This window comes from Battus philenor, unplaced genomic scaffold (assembly GCF_028537555.1).
Source record: "Battus philenor isolate CCGP_79_NKW_IND1 unplaced genomic scaffold, ilBatPhil1.0.hap1 SCAF_14, whole genome shotgun sequence".
In the NCBI taxonomy this organism is placed as follows: domain Eukaryota; kingdom Metazoa; phylum Arthropoda; class Insecta; order Lepidoptera; family Papilionidae; genus Battus; species Battus philenor.
Window position 1 is genome coordinate 13,689,038 of NW_027181676.1, and position 19,833 is coordinate 13,708,870.

The following is a 19,833-nucleotide window of genomic DNA, read 5'->3' on the forward strand; positions in this document are numbered from 1 at the left end:
GTCAAGCCGTTTCAGAGGAGTTCAAGTTCGAACACCGTGACACGAGAATTTTATATATTAGATATTACATCCTTCGTTTCATTTCTTTACTCCTCTTTCATTCTTAGGATCATTCATTCGATCTAATATAATTAATATGATCTTACACACTCAATTATTTTTAGTTTCCTCCGTTTCATCACCTTTCATCCTTCACCTCTCTTCTCAAATATCACATGTATTGAGTTTTTTATCTTCTTTTTCTATCACATTTTAATTAGGGCTTAAAGCTATTTTACTAATTTGTAGATATTATCACAGCTGGTTTCACATTTAATTTTATTTATTCTAATGTTGTCAAGTCAGTTTCTTATTTAAAATTTTTTCATAGATTTCATTTTACGTACCCGACCTGACATTTTTAATTTAAATCATATTATATGAATAATAATATATAGTAAGTTGAATCATCTGTTGTATAAGACTATAGTTACGAAATAATCGATTCGGTGAAATTAAGTTACTGTTTGTAAGTAAATCATAGCATAGTCGCACGAGCGTGTCGTGGAAAGTGAAACACATCGCGCATGAAACACAACCCGAAGTCATAAGCGTCGAGCGGTCGTGTGTGAGACGAAAGTAATTTTTTTCTGAAGGTGTCTTAAAAGTAAGTTTGACGTATATCGATGAATAGCTCGTGTGAAGTGTTACTGATGGTCGATGGTGCCGAAAGGTTCTTCAGTGTAACCATGAACCTGGTAATCGCGGCGTGGGCAGACCGTCCACTAGGTAGACCGATGACATAGAATGCGATCTTTGTGGGAGGCCTATGCCTTGTAGTGGGCGTCTATCAGCTGAAAAGAAAAAGAGAATACATATACACCTATCCCTCGATTTACACGGTAGATACGTGCGGTAAAAACGTGTAAATCGATAATTAATAATTTTCAAGTCAAAACCGTGTAAATCGAAAAGCTTGCAGAAAATGCATAATTTTGCTATTTAACAGTTGTGATTTTTTTCAATATTTTTAGATGTACACAGAAATAAAAATAAAATGCATTGACAATATTTAATATATTACGGAAACACTGTTTTTTTTATTTATTTATAATAATCTAAATTATGCACTCATTTGTAATTTACGAATATGTAAAATTAAATCTTTCTGAAACTGTGAAACTTTCACTCAAATACAATTTTCCGTAGATAAAATTTTAATTTTATGCGAAGAAATACATACACAGTATGCGTGTGCAGCAAGTCAGCACATAAGCTCGGGATTCCCCGTGAAATGTGTACACAGCATACGTGTTCAATCACAGTAGCATTTAGTAGAGTGCGATAAAAACAAAAACAAACTTGTTTGGAAAACCGTGTAAAAGCGAAAACGTGTAAAACAAGTACTGTGTAAATCGGGGGATGGGTGTATGTACTTATGATAGAGACAAAAGTTCGCAGTTCAGCTTATACTGGCTGTGACGGTATTTCAGTGCTGGTTTTCAGCTTCTAGCTACCTACGGTTACATGGAGTGTTTATATCTATAAACCTTACTGGACAGTTTGAAGAGGTTTAATAAAAACTATTTTTATTTCGACATACCTTGGATGTAGTCTTGGAACTACGCAAAAAAAAAAAATTAACGCAGTCGTGACTTTTGGGGATAGTCATCTTTTGTATGATGTTCTTTTGCCGTTTTCGGATTGTTAAATAATCCATATTTATTTTTAAACGGTGATAAATAACTTATCACCATTTAATTAAAAGTAAAAAAAATGTTTTTTGAACTTCTATTGGAAATATACGGGGGACTCCTATATCTAGCTGTGGAAGTTCTGTGGCTGAAACTATATCATCATTCAGTCAATGAAATCAAAGAGTGACATTATCATCTTCAGATGATGATTTGAATAACTTAAGTATAATTATCATTTACAGGAGCACGGTCTATCCGAGAGCCGCGAGGAGTTGGACGTTCGCGACAACGTGAGCAGTTCCCGGCTGGAGCCGTTGACAGCAGCCCACCGGGCGCATTCCACCTCCTGCCTGGAACTCGCTGACCATCCACCACAGCCCCTCCATAGGAACAGGTATTATTATTTAATGGAATCAGGCATTATTTTGCGGAAGTCCATCCTAAGTAAGAAAAGGACCAATATTTAGCCGCTTCCGCACACTCTGTGTTTGCCACTATATACTATTTATCAGCAGGCTGGTGGGCGGTGCACTTTGTTGTACGACTACGACTATATGTGCGGAAGTGGTTAAATATTGGTCCTTTTCTTACACAGGTATTATTAAACTAACTACACTTTATATTACTCCATGATTTGTTTTAAATATGAGGTCATTAAATTAAACTTGAGGTTTATTTGATACAAAAGTGTTTTCCAAACTAAGCCTTCACTTTAACTTGCCGAATATACTTGTAAAGAGTGATTTGAATGTGAAGCTCGTTTGTCAGCAAGGCTTTTGAAAGCTTTTACATCTATAATGAATCACCATTTAAAAATAAACAATTAAGTCTTTTTCATTCTCTTCCTCAATGATTTATATTTTTCAGAGCTCTTCTTCCCTCTTACCGACCGGCGCCCGACTACGAGACGGCAGTCCAACAGAAATACCAGCAGCAAAGAGCAGAGGCACAGATGCGGTACCAAAACCACCACGCGCACTCGCAACTCCTCAGCAACAGCACGAAACCTCTCGTATACGGCTCCCACCCAGATATCCATAGAGTACACTACCCCGACGTCACTAGACACACCGTCTCCGTCAACCAAGGGCTAGCTGCCACCGACGACTACAACTATGGCCTCAAATTAATGGGAAACTACCCCTTTGCTGTCAACCCAAACGTACAGACAGACCACGCCTTGCACTACGTCAATGTATATAAACCCCCACCACCATACCCTTCCAATGGCCTAGCCTCAAACTCTACCCCAGACCTAGCCGTCGCCAGTCAAGCCCTCAACTACCACAGAGGTTACATCAGCTCCCATGTCTCCGGTTCTAGTCCAGATCTAGTCTCAACCAGGTCGGCTCTTAACAGGCAGTACCTGGGCTACCTGAACCAAGGCCATAACGTTGTCAACTACGCTCGACCAAATCTCCTACCCGCTACTCACGGAACTTACAACAACCTTACATCAGTCTTGGATCCGAATCCACACATCATAATAGACCCTCACCATATATCCGATAACATTCAGAAGGTATACGACGAAAGAGGGAACATAATGTACTCGATGCCGATGCGACGGATATCCTACCAACGACACTTGGTTATACCACCGGCGCAGCAAATCAAAATATCCGATACACAGGAACCGATATACGAAAACGTGCCTCTGCCATGGCAGAGTGATAGAACGATGCGAGATCGAGCACAAAGTCTATCAACGACCGACGAAATCACACGATTGAACGAAAGGAACAGCAGTCAACAGACAATAAGCAGTTACGGTAACGTAAAACCGGTAAATCTACCAAACTACCATTTACCGGTAAAAATCGAAAACGATAATCACTACGTAAACGCTCAATTCATAAAAGGAGCTAGAGAAACGAGCGTTCCGAAGGAATTTAATGTCTCTAGTAGATCCATAAATAATACCGATGACGTCACAGCAGCGGTAGACAAGCTGTCACTTAAAACCGACGAGAAGGACTTCGACGAAACTCCCTACCAAAGTCTATCTACCCACAAAGTGACAAACATAAGCAAATCATCCGATAATGTAACTTCAATAACAGTGCCCGATATGAAATCAGGAAAAAATAACCTCTCGGAAACGAGTATCAATGATAGCGCATATACAAATTCCACCGGTAACTCCACTTACACTAGTGTAGAGTTAGAGAACTCTAAAAACAGCGTGAGCAGTAAAGAAAAGAAGAGAAGAAGATGGGGAGTGTTCATGGGTAGAGGTAATAAGACTGTTGAAGTTAAAAGTGCGACATTGGGAAGAGATAGAGCAAAAGTCAACTCGGGTCAGCCAGCGAACAAGCACAGATGGTCTACTGGACTTCCGAAATTCCAACCCCTTCCACCCAGCATCACCAAAGAAACATTGGTAAGTTTAAATTCATTTATCACTTCATCAAATTACAACTAAGTACAATACAAAAGTAAATTGGTATATTTTGTACAAAGAATCAGAATATTAATCAAAAGAAACAAATGACGCTTGTTATAACAGCTCCTAATAGATACCGGAACATTTGTATTTCGTGCGACAGAAATAACGCTCTACGAAGCCGAAATTAGACGATTGTCTCTTTCCAAAGGTCGATGTGCAATATTTATCACAGGGTACTGTAATAGTTATGAGAATTATTATTTACTATGTAGATATGTTGATCTGCAAATTGGATTTTTTTTTGTTTATTATTATTTACACAGGTATAAATTTCTCGAAAATAATATATAAACAGATGGAGTTATTTATATATAATAAAACCAAAACAAAAATTCTAAAAAAGATTTCTCTGAAACTTTACAAAAGAAGTCTATTGTAACAGTGTACACCTTTAAAGGAACAAGCATATTTATATTTCTAGCGCTAACCTTGTTTATACAGCAAAATTTTTGAAAAAGGAATCCAAAACACTTAAATGAATTGATGATTCTTAAATTATTGACCATAATTCTTGATTTTAATTACACTGAACACTTATCTAATCATACTACTGTGATAAAAATGTACGGTGAAATTGACATTTACAAAGCCAGTAAAATTTGTATGAATGAATTTTTCCAGTGCCAACTCCTGGAGCGAAAGATGTCAGACGATCAGCTGGCGTTTGCCTTCGAGCAGATACCTAAGGGGAGGGAGAGTGGTGGGGAGATCCGGACAGCTCTCCTCCCGCAATACGCAGCGCTCAATGACTTCAGCACCGACCACTTGCCTTATGAAGACAACAGGGTGCGGCTACATCCAACTCCTACAAACCCCCACGGGTATATCAACGCTTCCCACATTACGGTAAGATGGATACTTCAAAGACACACACACATATATATATATATATGTTACTATGACATCCTGTATGGGAACGTGGTGACAAGAGTCTCATACTACATACTATTCCATAAACAAACAAACGTTAAATTCAAGAAATAATAGTTAACATAAATTAACCTTCCAGACCTTTAAAAATAATTAGACACATGTAAACACATCTTTACATTAGCATAATATTGTGTGACAGACATGATAAAATGGATGAATAAAACATTAATATAGATACTTACTTTCAGATCTTTTAAAAAAACAAGACGCATGTAAACCCATCTTTACAGTTGTATATGATTGTTAACGCCTTCTGCAATCTTGTGTCACTTTCACTTGCATATTAAAATAATGATAGACGTGACAAAGAAATGAAACAAAAATCAATATAGTGTTACTTTCAGACCTTTTAAAATAGACACATGTAACCACATCTTAACACTTGTACAGGCGTGTTAACTCCCAATTACATCTTTTGTCCCTTTCACTTGCTTACGAAAATAATGACATTCGCGATAACTAAAAGAAATGAAAATAATTATTTATAGTCACTTCCAGTTTTACCTAAGCAGAACGAAATAAAAGCTATTTTGATTTTTTTTTTTATTTAACTTTACCGATATCTGTGGCAGATGACAGTTGGAAGCTCGCAGCGGTTTTACGTGGTGGCTAAATGCGGAACAGGCAGCTGCAACGCTTACAGCGCCGCCCAGCTGTGGGAATGCGTGTGGCAGTTGGGCGCGAGACTTCTCGCCCACGTGGGTGACGAACCACCTCCGTACCTTCCACTCGAACAGAGTGCGGCTGATTATGGTCATGTGAGTAATTTTACTGATGTAATACCATGACTATATTACTATAAGAAATGTCACGTTGCCATGGACATTAAGACTAATAAGTCCATCCTCGATCAGTTTGAGATTAAGACCATGCTCGTTATAATGCTACCAATGAGTCTCTAAGTTATTTAGGACATACAGTTAACCAGATATCTTCGACTACTGGTTAGATATTTAATGGAATCAGGCGTTACCTCGCGGAAGTCCATCCTAAGCAAGAAAAGGACCAGTCATTTCTACTCCTCATCATCCACACTCTGTGTTTAGCACTAATCGGTGTAACAACTGCTGAAGATGTCCCGTGGAGGGGTGAAACACGTGTTAAATGATCTGGCGGTGGCGGTTGTGTAATTCGCATTGTTTGTCGCATACGCATTTATCAGCGGGCTGGCGGGCGGTGCATTTTATTGCATGACTACCACTGCATGTGCGGAAGTGGCTAAATATTGGTCCTTTTCTTAAATATCTTTGCTCATGCCACCATCTTAAATATACTTACAATACATTTTTATGTATTTATTTAAGATTAATAATAACATTGTACTGTGATTAAATTTATAAATTATAAAATTAATGAATAAACATTATTACGTATTTGTTAGGTCAAAAAATAGTTGGTGCCCGCAATAAATTTTTAATTTAGTATTTCACTCTTTACATTAAAAACATTGCTGACCGCTGTCTTAGACGTTCATTATTAAATAAATATTATTATAGTTATTTATTGATTGAAATGTATGGAACTTGGTTTGTTGACTCATATACATTTAAAAGAGCAACTGTTGAATTTGCTCCCGCTTACTGCTTATAATGTTAAAATAATACGACGATTTAAAAGTGCGTGTGTGTGCTTTCATGAATAAACATATTTTGAATTTAAATAAATTATCATTCAGTATTGATAACTAACATAAAATTATGTATATACAAAATGTCTGGTTAGATAAGTGGACTGAAAAAGACCTTGTAAATAATTACCTTCCTTGGTCTGACAATTTGTTTATCACTCAATTATTAAAAATAATTATAATAATACGATAGTATACTAAACTGAAACAATCAAAAATCACCACCAATCAAGACAGACAGACCAGTGTCAAATCTGGCATTAAGAATTTTATTTTACAAATTATTATTATAAGATTATTTTACAAATTAAGTTAATTGGTTATTTTGATATTTTGGTATTTTTTTTTAATTTGGCTCTAAAACTTGTATTTGATGACCACTTATTTAATTTTACATTTTTTTTATTCTTAAGTTCATTATAATTTTTGATTTATATTAATAAATTATATTTAATTCGCGGCCCACCAAAAAGTTTTTAATTTATTAAATAATAAGGTTGCACATCCCTGGTATGTGTTAGATATTAAAGCAGTAGGGCTTTCTAGAATGTATAAGATGATCGACATAAATATTGATTCACTAATAATATAACATCATTCAGTGATGTATTCACCCAGTGAGTGAAATACTGATTTTCAGACCATCATCGCTTGGTCAGTGGAAAGAGACTTACTATTGCCTGATGTTTTTCTTTTATATTTGTTCTCCTATCTTATTTCTGGGACATGGAAACATTTTTGAATTTTTTTTTATATTTCACCTGCACAATTTTTTAAATTTTTTTTCTCTTTCGTTCTTCACATTATCTCTTACTCTAGCGGTATATTTTCGCATTGCATTTGCGCTTCATATTTTGTTCTCCACATTTTTCGCAATTTTACATTAATTTTTTTGTTATTCAATTTTCAATTATTTAAAACCTTTTTTTATACAATACAAGCATAGTACAATTAAAATCTTCCCTTATATTTTCATAGTTATTTTCGCCTGTTTTTTTATGGAACCTTTGTTTTGTTACATCTTCCCCAACACTTCCACCCATCGTATTACTCGTACATGGGAAATGCTATACTGCCGCTGGTAACCTTTTACCTCAACTCTGCTTCAGTCAGCTCTTATTTTTCCATATACGGAACAGTTTAATATTGCGTGTGCTATGGTCAGGTCCACAGATGGGTCACAAATGCACGCGGGACTCTGCCCCGTGAGCATTTGGTCTTTGCGTCCGGAAAGAAATTTGGTCTTTGCGTCCGGAAAGAACTTCCTAACGTTTCATGGTTGCAGTTCAACGTGTCGGCTGCGCGATCATCGCAGGCACCGTGGGGCGGGTCAGTCCGCGTGCGCGTGCGTCGCGGCGCCGCGGGGCCAGGTGGAGCGGGGGGCGCGCGCTCGCGTTGGCTCTGGCTCGTGCAGTTCTCCCGCTGGCCTCATGCGCAACCCGCACCAGCTGACGTCGCACTCTTCTTAGGTGAGGTCAACCGCTAGACTCACACTTTTCTGCTCACCAAGTTCAGGAGTCGACTTAGGGTTCCATCTGCTAAGTCCATCACAATTCAAGCTATTTAAGAGCTTCGCAGCCTCCGAGTCCAATGAAAACTAGGCTATAGAAGATATCTATGTGCTTAGAGTATGTAAAGAGACACCAGCTATCAGCCAATAGTTGCCACTGCATCATACAGGCCTTCTATATAGATCTCCATGATGACCACGCCGGTGTCTTGAGCTGCCCATATCTAGAATTAGCAGGCAGAGCACATGTAGATGTTATTCACGTTTATATATTATAAACTACTAGTACCGTTTCTTTTTTTTTGGTAATCATCGGACTTGATGATGCGTCAAAGGCATTTGTAGATTCCATGAGTTCAAGGTTTGGCAAGGTTAGCCTGAAACCTCTGTTAAGGTAACGAAACTCGAGTGCTGGAGTCTTCGATAGATGGCGCCACTTTCATTGCAATGTATCCCAAAGCAATAATGCTTTTCGAAATGATCAAAATGAATCGAATATTTGTGTTATATCTTTACTTTAAATTTATATAAGTCGCCGCGTTGCGATGATAACTAAAAAATACAATTTCAAAGTTAATTTTGTTATCCATCTGTACTTATAGATTTCCTGTCGGAGCTGAATGGACTACGGTTGGTCTGCGAAGCCGAAGCCACTGAAGAGAAGCAGCCTCTCGCGTCCAGGAATGCGCCCCTGGCATTCTGCTGCGCTGCGGGCGCTGGACGAAGCGGCACCGCACTAGCAGCTGATCTATTGCTTCACGTCCTTGACACCAATCAGGTAATGTTGATTCTAGTGGCTGGGTTACCCATGCCACGTCTACTGGTCTGTGGCTGCCACTTGAGAACTCTTCGGTCTCAACAGCCGTCGGGTATATAGCAATGTGTTGGTCTACTGCTACTTTAGACAAGTCATTTTTCGAGCTACATCCGTAACTGGTTTTCCTGCGGACCTCATTTCTATTCCTACTAAGGACAATCGCCGGCATAGTCAAGGTAATAATTGATAAAAAATAACATATATTTTTCATCAGTATTTCAAAATATGCACTGTATTTAATACACCAACACAATGATTTGTGTTTCGTTTTTTCGAAATTGCGTCGCTGCTTGTTAATTTTCGAGGTTGCGTTGTTTTGGGTTCGAGTCTACATTTTTTTATTTCCTTTTTTTCTAATAGATGGCAAGACTTGTTTCTAACAGCGCCATTTCTTCAAAACTCGGGGATTCCCTTTCTAACTAAAAATCAACTCAATATGAATACAGCTTTATTTTCACTTTGTTTTGCTAATTTTAGAGCTCTGTTTCAATTACGTAGTGTATTGTGCTTTTTTAAAAGGGAATAATAAATTTATATAAATTTTTACGTATTGTTTTTTGTTACAAAAAAGGTAAATATTTTTTACAATATATTTATTGGTAGAGTTATATTGTTGTCCAATTATTTTTTAACAGTTTGACTGCCGACGGATGTGGTGCTCCGCTGGTTTGGAGCCGTTCAAGTTTCTTGACTTTTAGTTTGTTTTTTTAAAACATAAGCCAAAACAAATACTTTCATGAATAAAAAAAAATGTTAAAAAAATTTGTCACGCCTTAGCCCGGAAAAGGCGTCTGGGATGAAATTTTATATCTGGGCGCCTTTGTCGCCTTGGGACCAGATAAAGTTATCTAGAAATTTTATTTGTTTATTATAAAATAAACATTCAAAATCAACAATACCGAACAAGAACATAGAATGTGTTCAGCGCTTTTCCTCCCTTACCGCCTTAAGGCGAAAACCGCATTCAAACTGTTAAAAAGTAATTTTTTCGTAACCCTGGAGCCTATCATCGATCTTTACATGGTTTGCTTTAGAAAATCTTAATTCACTTTTTGTCGTGTTTTTTGGTACATAACCACGGCACAAAGTTAGATATTGGTGTATATAATAATGTGTCTAAAAATTTTCCAGGAGTTGGATATACCGCGAACGATAAGCATGCTCCACCAACAGCGCGCCAACCTGATACAAAACGTGCAGCAGTACAAATTCCTTCACCAGCTACTCCTGCATTATCTCAAGCAGTCTAGACTCATTTAGACTTGGATCATCACCACTAACAAGTAAAAGTATTTTATATAAACCGTGGATAGTTGTAAAATACTATGTTCTTTATCTTTCTAGAAGTTATATGGTGATCTAGTCAGATGGTCACTTCTATATGAGAGAAATAAATCTTGAAGTAACTGTGTCTTTATAACCTGATATATAATTGTCGTAAACTGTTAGCTAAGTAAATATGGAGGCGACTTCTTAATTCGCTCAAGCAATAATGCTTTTAAACCTACTTTAATTATATATATGTATATATATATATATATATATATTACTTTACCACCGCGTTAGGCAGATATGCGCCGAGAAGAAACTAGACATTACCTCTTTTGAAATTTCAAGAATAATACAGTAATTTTTATTACAAGATGTATTATATGCCTGGTGAACAAACGGAATTGAAATCGAATGTTCTTAAAAATTCTTAATTGTTTAAAAACCTTTTTAAATAGTTCTGTCGTCAGAATCGAGTTAAAAAATATAATAAAAGAAAATACAATAAATATATACATTATTGCTTGATATATACATATATATATATATATATATACATATATATATATACAAATATATATATATACAAATATATATATATATATACTCGATGTCTGTAATTACGGCATAAATTTTGTCAATTTTAAAATTTAATGAGAAAAGTCCTTTCTCTTCAGGCAATAATTATAATTTCAGATTATAAACCACTATAGATTACAATATATATTTATGTGCATTCTTTTTTTACATACTCCTTTAACCTGCTTTGTTAGAGACACAGAGGGACATCACAATTCGGATGTAAAAAATTTTTTTATTGCTTTTCTTTTCCTCCCAAATTCTATTTTTATCTCACATCCTTAACAAAATCTTTGATTTCCACATATATACTGGAAATATTAACATCAGATCAATAAGAAATCTCATGTAATATCCTATTAATTTATATTCCACCTCCTTGCATCGTCACAATGGGAGTAATGACCTCATACATGATCCCTCCATTCGTTTCTGTTCTTCATGTTTAAAATGGCGAGGATTGCAGACCAGCGTATAGGACTATGCTCCCTTGATTTTTCTCAATTTTTCTGGTGACAATGGATCTGACCAAATAATTCGAAGGTCCTCATGAAGTAAATGTTTAAAAGCCTCAGTTTCTAATCTACCTTCAGTTCCTTAAGTTTGGACTTCTTAGTCCTGTCCATAAGATACGTAGTGGTGTGTCAGGGCCATTACTCATCTCTCGCTTGTCAGGAATCAAACCTGTTACCTTTATTAACCACTAGGTACATACCACTCGGCAATGCTCGTTATGAATTTGATATAATTATTAATATTCAATGCAAATATTATTAATTTTAGTAATCACTATGTTGTTATTAACAATAAGTATTGTTATTGCATGTTATAATTAATGTTGAATTTTAATTAAAAAAAATAATCATTTTTTTGATAAAAAGTGTTCATATAGCCTATATTTGCACATCGTCGGAGAGTTAGTATAGCGGTCTTTGTGAGCAAATGAAAGGGACAGAAGACTATAGTGGGCGTCAACAGTTTTGAAATGTAAAGGTGCGTTTACATGGGTACTTTTTTAAATTGTATAAAGAATAATATACAAAATGTTTGGAAATCATATAAAAGCTTGAATGGTGTGGAATAATAACTTATTTGCATAGTTTCAGAAATAATAAATAACTTAATGATAAATTAGTGGTAAAAGGCGTTTTCTTACAAAAATATCATTACAGCGTCTGGTTAAAGTTAACTATTTTTTACTATATATCAATAGAGACTTTGTTCTGCCGGAAGTTATTGAACTGCTGCATTCCAATGGAAAACTTAAATTTTTGAAAACATATTTTAAAGTGATCACTTTTTCCAGTGTGATTGGAAATAGGTGTCGGCTAATTTCGGCTTCGTAGTGCACTATCTCTGTCCCACACTACCTATGTGACGTTTCGTCAGTCGTTGTATTTCGTACGACAGAGATAGCGCTCTACGAAGCTGAAATTAGCCGATTGTCTCTTTCCAAAGGACGATTTGCAATATTTATCGCCGGGTACTGTAAAAGTCTTAAAGTGTAAATCTGATAAACGAAATATACCTTTAAAGCTTTTATTTATATAACAATAAAGAAGTTGAAAAATCAGAAATATATGAAAGATTATAATTGACCTATTTAGAAGTTTTTTTTTTAATTTTTGGGAATCCTCAAAATCATATGTTATATAAATAGTGGGAAACATCGACATTAATTATTGCAATAACTTAATTTACCATCATCATCAGCTACTACCAGTGATCTTGACTGTATCATCGCTCCACCTTGTACGGGGTTTGCCGCCTTAATTCAAAAATAAAAACAATTAATATAATATTAACAGAACATATCGTAAAAATAAAATTTTGTACACATGTAAACGCATACTTACTTCTATTTCAACCATTTGTGTAAGTATTGACTATGCCCGGTGAAGTGTGTTAGCTAGCGTTACAATGCAATTATGAAATTTACAACTACATTTTCATGAATATATTTATTTATGAAGGTAGTGTTAAAGAACAATATATTTGAAATCAATTTGTGCGATGTATTATATAAAGTATTATTGTATTAGAGACAGGGTTAGATGTGCCTAAGCCATGTGTTGTGGATTATTGAATGATATAATTTTTAAGTTTGTTAAGAAGATTAGTTGATAAGAATATTGTGCCTTGTTAATTCTGGACTGCTGAAAATCAGTCAAGTGCCTTCCTTTATCATAAATGAAACGTCTTTTGAGTTTGACATCTGCTAGTATCAAAAGATATTTGTTACTCAAGGTACATCGCAGAGGTCCTTATATATATACTTCACTTGGATATTCAAAAATGAATTTTTTTGGTTTTATATATTCTGTCTGGACTTAAAAGACATTATACAGTCTACATGACCTTATAAAGCCTTCAGGAATGCATTGAACATGTCTTCCCGCAATGAAAACAGGATCTTGAACTGTTTTTAATTTCAGAAAACAAGAAGTAGCGAATAATGCCAATGTTGATTTAAATCAAAGCTGTCTGGTGCCGGAACTTGAAGGCACCCTGTCCACAAAATCTAATCCCAAATTTTACTTCAAATGACAAAAATAGTGCATTATAATGTTTCAGAAGTAAATCAATTTCTTCTATGACAAACAATAGTTGACGCTGGTAAAAATTTAAATTTGGAACTAGCGTATCTTTAATTTAAATATCAAAATGATTTATAGCTGGCCAGTGTTTATGTAATAAAAACCTTTTTACATATTATTTTTAAATGGCATGTATGTATATGCAGGGCGGTTGATTATAGTTGTAAAATAAATACAGTTGCAAATTTGCAGATTATTTGCTATAAATTAATGCATCGTTGCACCATACACGATTTTACATCAATAATCTATCAACCTGTATATATGCCACTGAGACAATGTTGTCAAAAAAAAGGTTTTTATATATATAGGGTATCGGAAAGTAATGTCATCTTCTTAAGTTAAATTCACACGACGTTTTTATTTCTAATCAACAATATATTAACCTTCGTTTTCAACAACCTTTTGACATCTAGTATACAAATCAATGCTGGAGCGGTAACAAATCAATCGGTTTTTCTGTAAAATATGTCGACAGAAACGACATTACTTTCTGGTCCCCCTATACATAGTACCATACATCAATTGATAGCAAATAAACTATACATTCACACCCTTTAAATTTTTTTTACCTATAATTGTTCATCCTGTATATATCAGAGCATTATAACGCATGATATTACGAAGCACAAATGCATGTCATTACATAAATAAAAATATAGATTATACAATGCAAATACTGGAATTATAAAAATTAACTTAATAGCTAATTTCAATATAATTGTACGTCACATATATATATATATATATATCCCAGATAAATATATTTCACAACTTAGTTTTTGTTAAACACTAATAATACTAGTCTAATGTGTATTCCATGTTCAGAAATTAGCTATGCCATTTTGAAAAATAAAATCCATGATAACAGTAAATATAATCAATCATTAAAAACTTAGATGATTTTATGAATAAACTTTATTAAAAAAAATATTTTTTTAATAAGTTTTTAAATTTCCGTAACAATGCGAGTATGCTGAGATGTTCACCGAAAGGTAAAATTTTTAGTTCATTAAACAAATTATTGAAGGTAGACATATTATATGTGAATTTATCTTCAAATAATGTCTACATAAGCATTTTTCATTTATACTGTACAATCAAATATGTTAGTAGTTGTAAAATGTTTTTTTTTCTACCCTCGGTTTTGAAATGTCCGGGTGCGTTCAAATGTGTTCATAACTGTACCAATGTATTTAAATATCTAGTCTTATGGCAGCTTCGCGTCACTTTTAGACAATAAGTCATGTGAGCAACTACACTCGTATCACTAATCTAATGTATTAATTACTGTATTATTTCATTTAGTATCTAACAATGCCATTTTATTAAATTTAATCTTTTTTATTGTATAAGCATATAATTTGTTTACTTATGTGAGGAAATAAATAAAAAAAACTTAACTCAAGTGACCGCACAACATTTTAAGTTTAGTTAAAAATTCCAATGCAATTTTTATTCGCAATGCAAATTAAACAACATTAATTTTAATATAAATGAATTGATAACGATTTTTTTATTCGCATATATATTGTATTTAGTCTGTATCTCAACATGGCTTCAACCTATGTTATATAAAATTAAAAAAAAATCAATGTTATGATGAATCTGAATTGTCAATATCTCAATTCTTATTATAAACATATGCAATTAATTTTTGTTTTTATGTCACTTATTTTTGTATTATTTATCGATTTATAATACTATTAAATCGATTATAAATCCATATCTCATTTTGTAATTGTTTATATTTTTGTAATGCATAGTTTTTTATCATGTTTTGTAAAGTTCGCCCACATCTGAAATATCAGATTTGTGTAGATATTAAATGAAATGTGTGTGTTTTTTTTTTCGATCGAGCGTTTTGTATCGAGTAGATAAATCGATTTTATATAAACATTTGTGAATTGTCGACTGTATAAATTAAATTGAATGATTATATTAGTTTTAATTTTTATTCAACCTGTTATTTAATTTTTTATGCAATACCAAAAACAATATCTACTAAATTAAAAAAAAATCTTGGTTGGATCCGTACTTTTGATTGGTCGATTTTATATAATACCAGAGTTGACGATTTTTTATGAATTAATTCTATATTAACATGGTTTCTTGAATAGTTAAATTAATCTAATAAAAAATAACCCAGATTTATTACAAACTAGATTGACTATGAGCTCTTTTAGTGACTTGCACCCTTCTAGCTAAAATCTATTAAATATTTTTTTATGCAAACCATGGAATAAAAAGGTATTTTAAAATGAAAAATAAAATAAGTCCAGTCTATTTAATTTTATTCTGTAAAAAATATTAATCTAACTTACGACTAGAGACCTCCTGTTAAGGGGGTGGATAATACGGTCTTGGGGGAGGCCCGGGTGGTAGTGGACGAGGTGGTAACGGCCCCCGAGCTGGCAGTGGCGGGAAGTAATTTGGTGGTGGAACGCTTACGGGGCCGCCAAACCGTGCGTGACTCGGCGGAGGCTCCCGATATGGTAGAGGTACACTATGTGGAGGTACCGTATGTGGAGGTGGTACAGTGTGTGCAGTCACGGAATGCGGGGGTGGTACACTGTGTGTAGGGACAGCATGTGGGGGTGGTACAGTGTGTGGAGGTGGTACACTGTGTGGTGGGACATGACCGGCAACGGTGTGTGCGACCACACCAGGCGGCGGCGCTGTATACACCGGCGCAAACGGTATCCCAGGGTATCCTGGATAGCTGAACCTTAGCGGCTCCATTTTGGGCGGCTCCGGTTTGGTCTCCCCTCCGTTCTTGACCGGCGTGACCACCGGCTTAGTCGGTACAGCGGCGACAGGCGACGCGGAAGCGGGCGGTGTAACGGAGGGTGGCTTCTTCTCGTTTTTTGGCTGTTTTGAGGTTGCCTGCTCTGAAGGTGAGTCACCCCCAGATTGTTGCGTTTGAGGTGAATATAAGTCCAGTACCTTAAAGAAATAGTTTGGTACAAATAAAGTACAAAATAAAGGTTGATCTTAAAATTATAACAAATTTTCAACATCATTCTAGTAAGATGTCTAGTGCACTCACACTGACCTCATTCATAAATTCCCTATAGGACCAGTTAGAGGCAGCGCGCTTTTAGGATTGTTCAACAACCTTAAGAAGGTCATCTGTTCATCTTTGGCTGGACTTCCTATGCTGCGCTTACTAGTCTATGGTTTCCACACCACTTTTGAATTATTGGATAATAATTCAAAATGGCATTTCATAATATATTTATGAATTGGACAAATGCTACGATCTGTTGGTATATATACCTTCACCAAATTTAACAGTCTTACAAAATATATATAGATACAAATAAATATATAGAAAATGGATTTTCTAATTTTCAATTTGAGAACCAAACAAAATATTCATGTATTTGCACTTTAATGCACATGGATTGACAATGTAAACTTCTAATATTAATTCTTCATCCAATTTATTCAACCTTTGTTGCGCACACAACAAAATTGAGGTGTTTCAATAGTTACTGCTTCCATTAGGAACTGGGTAACTGGGACTAATAAACTAACTATAAAGTAATTTATTATAAAATTTACAAACCTGATGACAAATATCTTCCAAAAGATCCATAGTGATGTCTTCAACGAACATATCCCACCAAGCATTATGTTTTGGCATCCGACCATTCCAGTCAACAACTTCAAACTTGCTTAGTTTACCAGCGAGGAACATTAGAGCAACAGCTATCACTTCTGGCTCCCATTGTAAGCACAGCGTTGTACATAGACTGTAAGCAAATACAACTCTTGACACCAACTGATGCACAAGAATATTTCAATACCCAGAATACAATCTTATATTATTTGCACTTTGTGCAATAATTATATGGAATTTCTACTGCTCACAAACAAGTTTCCTAAAAATTAATACCAACATCCTCTATGCACCATAATATGTGCTTTTTATTAATTTAAAAAGCATAAAATTGTTAGATTTCATTTAAAAAGGCAACTGCTGGGTTTTGGACTAGTTCTACTCTCTCGAGCTCCCTTGTGCCAAATTCTAAGTGAGTATTATCAATGAGTGACAATCTAAGCCGAAATCTCCTCATGGGGCCCTTGACCTCAGTCACTTTGAAGTGCCTTCCCCAAAATGATCAAAGTGCTCACCAGTCTCCCAATCAAGTAAAATAATAATATGTAACAGCCCAACTTGAGGCAATTAGTACTTGTTTATGACATTGCATTGAAAATCCAAAAGATATGATATTTACAAGGTTCCATTTCAAACATAACATGGTGTTTTCTAGAGGAATTACCACAATCATCATAGCTACAAGACATCTGCCCCTGGACATGGCTTCTTCTGTAGAATCCCAATAATAAGGTTCAGAAACTGCTGAGATTCCGTACATTCCGACCTCCTTAATAAGATTGTAATTCCAAAATTGGTTGACATAAAATGGTTAACCAAAGAACAAATTTAGATCAGCTTGGCTTTTTCTATACCAGAGCATAGTATTAATTACTATATGTCTAATTATTTTAAAAATGTGTCATATGAATAAATCAAAAAGAACCATGCAGGTTTAGTCAACATTAATAAGGTTGTCTGTTCTCGTGGGTGGATATTCTGAGCCATCTTTAGTCTACACTTTAGAACCATGAGGTTCCAAAAGGATTATAATGGTATTAATGGGCATTTTACTAAAACTGCAATACCACTTAAAATCAAGTTTGATTGTAGTAAAAAAATCAATCTATATCCATTGGACAATGCATTAACAGATTTGCTGTATGTTTTGAGAAGAATACCTTGTAAATAAACTTTCCTGTACTGCATATGAGATCTTATAAGTCTCCTAGATTATTTTATTATAAACAAGAAACCTTAAACACACAGTCAGCTCCATAATGTGACATGATTTTGGTTGTTGCATAAAACATGAAACGATAGATCTTTCAGATCTAATGCAACATGTTAAGTATAAAGTGAAGAAATGTTAGGAAATGCCTGAGGTATGTGAGCTGTGAGATAAAGGAAGGTATGATTAACAAGATGCATATGAGTGATGTCAGGGGCAGCATTGATTGCCATTAGGTTTTTTAGATTCAGAAGTTGAGACCACAGACCTGGAAGTGTAGCATAGAAAACCACCCACAAGTTTGACAGCCTTGTTAAGGTAGTTGGTTTTAATATCTTGGAATCCTTACAATAATAAAAGTAAACTTCATTGTGTATCTAATAAAGTGTATGTAATAAATGTTCACAATAGTCGCAAGACACTGAATGCAGATCACTTCAATGGTTCTATTGGAAACTTATTGGAGAGGCCCACATACAACAGAGTCTGGATATAGTGATGATGATATATATGTACTACATACAACAATACAACATATACATCTTTTACTTTGGCATAATAGACACTGATTATGTTTTAATACTTTGTATAAAGAGGCAATATAGTCAAAAGTTATACTATCTCATTAAATAAAACTATCTGTTGTTATCATTATAGAAACAGTTAATTATATGTAAATACTAAACAATTTATTTGAAATAACAGTAATTACAATTAGCAGCATCATATAGTAGTTACCTGCAAGCATAGACTTATCCTATTTAAATGGGAAAACATGTTGAAATCAAAAATCGTAAAATAATTGATAGTAATACCTGTCATTCACGAACGTCCACGCCATCTGCACCATTTTCTGCAGTTTCGTTCTATCTCCTTTCAAACATTTGGCGTATTTCAGCAGATACCCATATGGGTGTTCCACTTGCAAATCGAATTTGATCGTTTGCAGTAAAATTCTCTCCAGCGTCATCACCTCCTCTTTAGGGTCCTCGCCGAACGTGCTAAACTTCTGATCCGTGAGCAAGGATTTCGCTACTTTGATTATATCCTTGCACTTTTTAGGAGTCTCCTCCACTTTGCCCGCAAGGAAGAGACAGCAGCACGCCGTGATATACCTTGGGAATGTTTTGAACGAGTGGAACATATAGAAGCGATGGAAATAAACAACTCCCGTTGCTACGGTGTTATAACCTAAATCCATCTTCGATCCCGTGTCAATAATAAACCTGGCGCCTTCCTTGCGATAGCGGTTCTCCGTCTCATTGCTAATTCCGTCACAAAACGAGGGCGTGTTCTGCAAATCTTTCTTGTCATAGTACCAATAAGGCATTATTAATTAAAATAAAAATATCAACAGTTTATCACTACTCAACCATTGACATTCAATGTCAAATTGTCTGCTGTCTTGTCATACAGCTATTAGCAAATAATCACAGACTATAATATGATGTTATTTAATTTCATTTATTTTAAAAATAATGAATTAATTTTGGGTACGTTTATTAAATTAAAATACGAGACATTTTTAATAAAAATATTCA

At 34.9% G+C, this 19,833-nt stretch overlaps 2 protein-coding genes across 2 annotated transcripts in view; one reads left to right on the forward strand and one right to left on the reverse strand.

The window, feature by feature from the left end:
- Nucleotides 1-10,514, forward strand: part of Pez (protein tyrosine phosphatase non-receptor pez) — a 28,399-nt gene extending 17,885 nt beyond the window's left edge. Inside the window, exons 4-10 of the mRNA XM_068777833.1 lie at nt 1,901-2,070; nt 2,544-4,059; nt 4,747-4,971; nt 5,631-5,816; nt 7,971-8,154; nt 8,798-8,973; nt 10,144-10,514. Of these exons, the coding sequence (XP_068633934.1) occupies nt 1,901-2,070; nt 2,544-4,059; nt 4,747-4,971; nt 5,631-5,816; nt 7,971-8,154; nt 8,798-8,973; nt 10,144-10,272 (2,586 nt within the window). The 3' untranslated portion in view covers nt 10,273-10,514. The remainder of the gene's footprint in view (nt 1-1,900; nt 2,071-2,543; nt 4,060-4,746; nt 4,972-5,630; nt 5,817-7,970; nt 8,155-8,797; nt 8,974-10,143) is intronic.
- A 5,216-nt stretch (nt 10,515-15,730) lies between these two features.
- Nucleotides 15,731-19,666, reverse strand: CycK (cyclin K). Its single transcript, XM_068777886.1, has 3 exons — nt 19,108-19,666; nt 17,029-17,215; nt 15,731-16,403 (listed from the first exon to the last, which is right to left on the reverse strand). Exons 1-3 carry the CDS (start codon nt 19,620-19,622, stop codon nt 15,798-15,800), a joined length of 1,308 nt encoding a protein of 435 aa, XP_068633987.1. The 5' UTR covers nt 19,623-19,666; the 3' UTR covers nt 15,731-15,797.
- Nucleotides 19,667-19,833: the final 167 nt, after the last annotated feature.

Excerpts from the sequence above, each read along its gene's own strand:
- CycK (XM_068777886.1), bottom strand. The coding sequence starts at position 19,622 with ATGCCTTATTGGTACTATGACAAGAAAGATTTGCAGAACACGCCCTCG. Across the intron at positions 17,216-19,107 it reads TGGACGTTCGTGAATGACAG|TCTATGTACAACGCTGTGCT; the intron begins GTATTACTATCA and ends ATTTGCTTACAG. Across the intron at positions 16,404-17,028 it reads TGGAAGATATTTGTCATCAG|GTACTGGACTTATATTCACC; the intron begins GTTTGTAAATTT and ends TATTTCTTTAAG.